The sequence below is a fragment of the Panicum hallii genome, chromosome 4, assembly GCF_002211085.1.
Source record: "Panicum hallii strain FIL2 chromosome 4, PHallii_v3.1, whole genome shotgun sequence".
In the NCBI taxonomy this organism is placed as follows: domain Eukaryota; kingdom Viridiplantae; phylum Streptophyta; class Magnoliopsida; order Poales; family Poaceae; genus Panicum; species Panicum hallii.
Genome location: NC_038045.1, coordinates 16,105,103 through 16,111,196, shown reverse-complemented (window position 1 = coordinate 16,111,196; position 6,094 = coordinate 16,105,103). Strand labels below are relative to the sequence as shown.

General features: G+C 40.7%; 1 protein-coding gene across 1 annotated transcript; it reads right to left on the bottom strand.

The window, feature by feature from the left end:
* Nucleotides 1-314: 314 nt before the first annotated feature.
* LOC112889573 (reticulon-like protein B2) lies at nt 315-4,150 on the bottom strand. Its single transcript, XM_025956288.1, has 5 exons — nt 3,825-4,150; nt 1,275-1,455; nt 1,058-1,199; nt 895-964; nt 315-806 (listed from the first exon to the last, which is right to left on the bottom strand). Exons 1-5 carry the CDS (start codon nt 4,042-4,044, stop codon nt 637-639), a joined length of 783 nt encoding a protein of 260 aa, XP_025812073.1. The 5' UTR covers nt 4,045-4,150; the 3' UTR covers nt 315-636.
* Between the last annotated feature and the right edge of the window lie 1,944 nt (nt 4,151-6,094).

Genomic DNA, 6,094 nt, shown 5'->3' with positions numbered 1-6,094 from the left:
AGTCTTCCACCTACCCTTTCCCTCTTGATCCTCAACCACCGCCAAGCCGGAGACTCAGAGCACCGTGTCTGCACGGTTACCACACCACACTAGCAACGCCGTGGATGCGCGGTAGGCCGGTAGCACGCCGTGGCGCCCGACGGCGGTCCCAGCACGACGCTGATTTCTGGGTCAGTTCGAGAACCGAAGGCACTACCATTCTTGCACACACCAATTACAGCTGTTTTTTTCCTCACCCAACTGCAGTACAACCGTAAAACAGAACATGCAAGAGGAGCAACAACGTTCACCTCACTGAACAGTTGACATGGTACTCAAGACATAAGACAGGCTACCAACATGGGCTTATTTACCACCACAGTTATTTACAAGGAGCAACAGCAGTAGCAGAAACTTAGCATCCCAACATCTTTCGGTCACGTTTAGAGAGATGAGACACATACTGACTAACATCAACTGGCATCACAAAGAGAGCAGTATCCACCCCGAATATGCACAGCTAAGCAGCAACAGCACCCTGTGGCGCGAGAGCTGCAGCCATCGGACAAAAGATCATACATATATCGTGAAACCAGGAACCAACGATGCCAACATCCCGAATCGAAGCACCTCTTCTATACGGCGGTTTGGTTTCTCCTAGTTCTGCTTCTTGGGTTTCGCCGGCCCCCTAGGGATCTTGCTCAGGATCTTGGCATCCAGCACCTCGTACTGCTTGCGGGCCTCCGTGTGCGCCCTCCTGGCGAAGTGGTCCACCTTGTCCTGGTACTTGTCGTACAGGATCGGCACCGTGTGGAGCATCAGGACAGCTGTTTGTGATTCCCAATTGATAAGTCGGGTACCTCAGAGCCTCACCATGTCACCAGTTCAACAAAACCGGGAGTGTGGGGATCTTACCTATGTATATCAAGGTGAGGAAGTCACAGCAGCTTCCAACTCCTGAGAGAATCCAAAGCCCCACAATCACCTGAGGGAACACATGAAAACAGCTGAATAATCTTAAAGCAGTAGCCAGCATGAAGAGAAAAAATCAACATTAGCAACAAGGGCCCGGACATACTCCCAGAAACTTCTTTAGATCATGCCCCACTGCGATCTCCCGGGACAAGTGAAGCGCTCTGTTGATGTCGTTGCGTAGCGCTCGTGAAACATTCACAACGAGATCTTCAGGTATCTGCACCAGGGGAATATCTGGTGGGCTCCTGCGAAAGCAACAATCATGTGAATATGATGCAATCTGTATTCAAACAGAATGTCAGGTTCATCATGGGACACACTTCTTGATGAAGGTGGTGGCTTTGGACCACAGGAACAGGATGGCCAGGACACCAATCAGCACATGGGATATCAGAGTCAGGAGATGGTAATCAAGCACTTCGAACAGAATCCAGATGACAGTTGCACCACCAATCACTACAGCAGAGGTCTTCTTGTCTTTCCATAACAGTACATCAGCAGCTGCATAAAGTTTTCCACAAGGAGCAGAGTTAGAACAAATGGACAACGGCCAGGATACAAGCTAAATTATGGGCCTTAAATTATGCATGTAAAGATGTCATCACACATCGATTTAATACCATCACCAGTTTACCATCATAGAGTAATGGCCATGACCAATTGGCAAAGCAACAAATTCATGGTTTATACTAATTAAAGGTAACTGGTGTGAATTTGTTAGATCTTTGTGAATTCCTGCAGAGGTACTACTAGTACAGTAGTACCTCTCATCTTTTTCTCTTTTACTAAGTTCTATTCGGCACATTCCCCTATACATTCCCCACAGAAACGAAGCAAATTCAATTGCGAGTTGGCAGCTATGTGAACTCTTGGTTAAAGAACCAAGTAATTTTCTGATCTGGCAGTAAGACTTGCATAAGAAATGTGGAGATTTGATTCAAACTTTAGTATCTATCTTAAGATTCATTCTTCTTCATTAACTACCAAACATCAAAACTTCCTAGCCTACCTTTTCCTTTTTAACCTTTTCAACAACAATGCATGGTCATGCAGCAAAAGCATGGAAGAAAATCAATCCATAGAACCTGAGTCGCACTTCAATCAGTATCAATCTTTATGGTCCATCTCTTACCCTACCATAAGGCTAAACTCTTCCTGTCCTAATCTTGACCTACCACAAAGTTCAATAACTACAATCATTTTTTTTCTTTTCAGGCACACAGTTTCATAGTAACGTCTGTACCAGAGTAACAAGAATGATGTACAAAGATTGAACTCAACAGTATACACTAGTGCATTTCAAGCTACCTGACATTTACACCCTCTTGCCCAAGTGTGATTCCCCTAAACTTCAGCACTCCCCTTTTCAATGAAATAAAAAGTACTACTTTGGCTAAAGATAAGTTATGACTCTAAAAATTAACTAGATACACTTGTATCTATTATTGCGCATCGCTTTTACTACACTGAGGTTTGACCTGCTACTGCCCTACTGTGCTTGTCAACAGGTTAAAAATTAATATTGGTAGATAAGTGAAGCAGACTATCTAGATTTAAACTGTAAATGATTACAGAAGATGAGTCAGAAACAAAATGATTCTAATATGATCACTACCCATTTCCACAAACAAAATAACATTTCACTGTAGTAAGAGTAAATTGCATCATTCACAATGAATTCAGTTACCCTTATGCTAAAATCAGAAACTAGAAGCAAGGTTTCAATCATCGCCGTGCATGGAAACAGGTTAAAAATTAAAATCGCTACATAAGCAAAGCAGGTTATCAATAGTTTTAACTGTAATTATTACAGAACGGGAGTCAGAAGCCATATGATTCAAGTTAATAATTCAGTTGGCATTGCCACTTGTCAAACGCCATAAACATCTTTTCGGGGTTAACATAGCTTCCCTAGGAAAAGTGGATAGAACACATTGATTCCAATACTAAAGTCCAACTTGCCCTTTTACACTTATTGCCATCATTACATCGATGGGGGCCAATAAACAATGACTAAATATTCTGATAGCATGTATTTTCCCTTTCTTTGTTTTTTGGCAGCTTTTCCTAGGGAACAACTAATATCAAGATTCTTTAAATCAGCAGTTTTGTAGACATATTGCTTTGTAATAGCAAATTGTCAACTTTTCTTAAACCATCTTCATCCTCTGGAACCTTTTGCTGAAACTTCCACAAAAAAATTAGTACATGTCCCTAGTTTATCTACAGCTAGTGTGGCCTATAACGTACAAAAGAGAACCATGACAGCATGCTTCTTTAGTTAGATAGTTGAGTGAGATCTAAGCAACGCTAACCCTGTAAATAAGCTTGAACAGCCACACTGCAACAGCCAATTAATTAAACCAAAGTCAGGCAGCCTTGGGTGACAAGACGTTTATTGAGCATATTTAAGCAAGCCTATCCATTTCTACACCAAGCCGAGTAAACTCTGTTGTCCTCACGCCAAGCTCACTGAGGTAATACAAGCCGAGTTAAGCAACCAACATCAAAATAACCATGGACAGCTCAAACCCCGACAAAAGAAAAAGGAAAGCTTACACAACAAATCAATTATATATACTCGGAAGATCTATCAAGTGGAAATATTGTTACCACGGACGTTATTATTTGAATAAATATGAGCACACCTAATAAGCTGCACAATTGAAATGAATAACTTTTCGCAAAAGAAAGTGTAATAAATAACCAACCAAGTTCTTCCCTTAATCTCACATCTGATTCGTAGAGTACTTCAAATTGAACGAGCACTGGAAAGAAATCAAGCAGACTTCCAACGCTAACGCCATAGGATTAAATTGTAGCATAAACAAGAAAGAACTGGGGGAAAGAAGAAGAAAAGAACTCCGTACTTTTACCGCCCCCAAGAGCCATGTGCACGGAGGTGTCCTCTCCAAGAAGCCTAAACCCCCGGGACCTTGTCTCCGGCGCCGACGCTGGGGCTGGGGGAGACACCTTCTCCGGCGAGGCAGCGTCCGCAGGCGACCGCAACGGCGGGTCTGAGGCGCTCTCAGCAGGGGCCGCCGGAGTCGGTGGGGGCGCGGCGACGGTCTCTTCAGCCGGATCGGCCATGGCAACCAAGGCAAACGAGGCTACAAGCAGCGAACCTTTCCACTTCCCTCCCCCTCTCACTCTCTCTCGCGCGCGCGCGTTAAGTGCGCAGCGTGTGGTTTTTCCTTGTGCTCTCGCCGCCTCCTTTTTTGGGAAAAGGAGATAGAAGGAGAGCTAGATGGAAACCTCTGGAACACGGCGCGAAAGAAACGGCCGTCAAGGAGCGTCGCCGCTCCTCAATGTGGAGCTGCTACGTGTACACCAAAACTAGCCGGGTTTTAGTCCTAGGAGCAAGAGGAGCTACCCTAAAAATTGCTGTCGTAGAAGAGATGGATTTAAAAAATGATACATCTTTTTTAAAATAAAAATGAAATAGTGGTGAGCCATTTAAGTATTCCAATTTAGACAAATATGGTGTATTATAGTAAATGGAGGATAAGAATATTTGAGCTCCTATGAAGTTGCTATTTTTTCTTAGAAAAAAGCTAGCTATAATAAGTGAGAAGTCAGTTATCTCTTTAGTTCATCCAGAACTATGTTGATGTAATTAAGTAATAATCTATTTAAACAGATTTGTTGTAGATTTGCAACCATAAACATTAAACAGTAGGTTGGAATAGTTTTAATTTCCATAATGTATGGTAAGTTTTTTATTGCTTAGACCAGCTCCACAATGAAGCCAAAAAAATACGTGTCGAGTTGTTGAACAGTAGATAGCATATTTATGTAGGAATGGATTTTATTGTTGATAAAATGTAAGATAGTATGTGTTGCAAGATGCTCATTTTTTAAAAGAATGGAGGTAGACTTTGCACCATTATTTATTGATATTAAATATGAAAGATAACTCATCTTGCGGTAAGTGAACTTGAAGTTTTTGCTTCTTTTCTAATTTTTTAGCACCATAACAGATAGCTCGAAAAAAATCTCTCTTTTCTTCTAAATTTCTCAAATTGACTATCCAGTTTCATTCATCTCTCTGAACACCTAAAATGCACATATAAATTATAAGGTTATTAAGTGTGGCATTCGAGGTCAAAATTCTCTTAGTCAGCAAAAAATTACATATATGATATTCTTATGTGTATACTAAAGCTCCACGTTTTGGAGCAGCTCTAAAGGCCAACAACCGCTTAGAGCCAACTTTAACATATTTCGATACACTGACATGGAATCCCCAAAGAACCACCCTACAACAGGTGGTCTCGTGAACAATATTTATAGTATTGTAGCTAATATATTTCTAGCACGTGGATTCTACAGGATCGTACACTATTTATACTATTTTTATATAGGAAACTAATTGCTTAGAGTCAAAAATTAGCATGCTTTGAAACACAGATAGGGAGTTCCGAAGGAACCATATGAGCCCTATGTATTATTCGTAATTTTATTTTATATATAAAGCAATAAGATGTTAAATAAAAATTTGTTTAACTATTTAGCTGTTGCTACAAAATCTGGTCACACACCAAAAGTACAATAACGCCTCGATCGCAAACAGATCTCACTGTGGTAAATCTGCCAAAATAGATCTCACCAGATTTTGAAATAGGTCTAATCGGTTTGGAAACAGATCTGACTGGTTTTCTTAATTTCACTGTGAAATCTATAAACACCTATACGGAATGGACTCCGTCAGAGCTGGTGCACTTTTAGTTGTTTTAGAGTCGGTATGCTACCTAAAACATTTTCAAACGATGTAGAACCCAAGGAAAAAGAATATGTATGGGATTGGAAAGAGTTGGAGTTCGAAAAAAGTGAAAAGTAATAGATTAGTTTGTGTCTACTTGGCTGGATACGCTCAATCAGCTGTGACCCTTTATATTTGTTATTTATAGGATGGGGATATCTTGCTCTATTAGAAGTCAAAATGCTAACAAATTTTATAGCAACATACAACTCCTAACTTAGATTACATATCTTAAATAAGTTTGACCACTTTAGAAAACTGGTATGATCTGATTTCTCGGGCGAAATCTTCCCGAGACCGTGACTCTCTGATCCAAACTTATATATGCATTTCGATCATCTCGACATGAGCTACACAATTATAAAATTAAATTTGCAT

What these genes read in the sequence shown, in the direction of transcription:
- LOC112889573 (XM_025956288.1), bottom strand. Translation starts at nt 4,044, where the DNA reads ATGGCCGATCCGGCTGAAGAGACCGTCGCCGCGCCCCCACCGACTCCG. An exon ending in GGCTCTTGGGGGCGGTAAAA is followed by an intron (nt 1,456 to 3,824) that starts GTACGGAGTTCT and finishes AACTTTATGCAG; the next exon opens with CTGCTGATGTACTGTTATGG. An exon ending in GCCACCACCTTCATCAAGAA is followed by an intron (nt 1,200 to 1,274) that starts GTGTGTCCCATG and finishes TTGCTTTCGCAG; the next exon opens with GAGCCCACCAGATATTCCCC.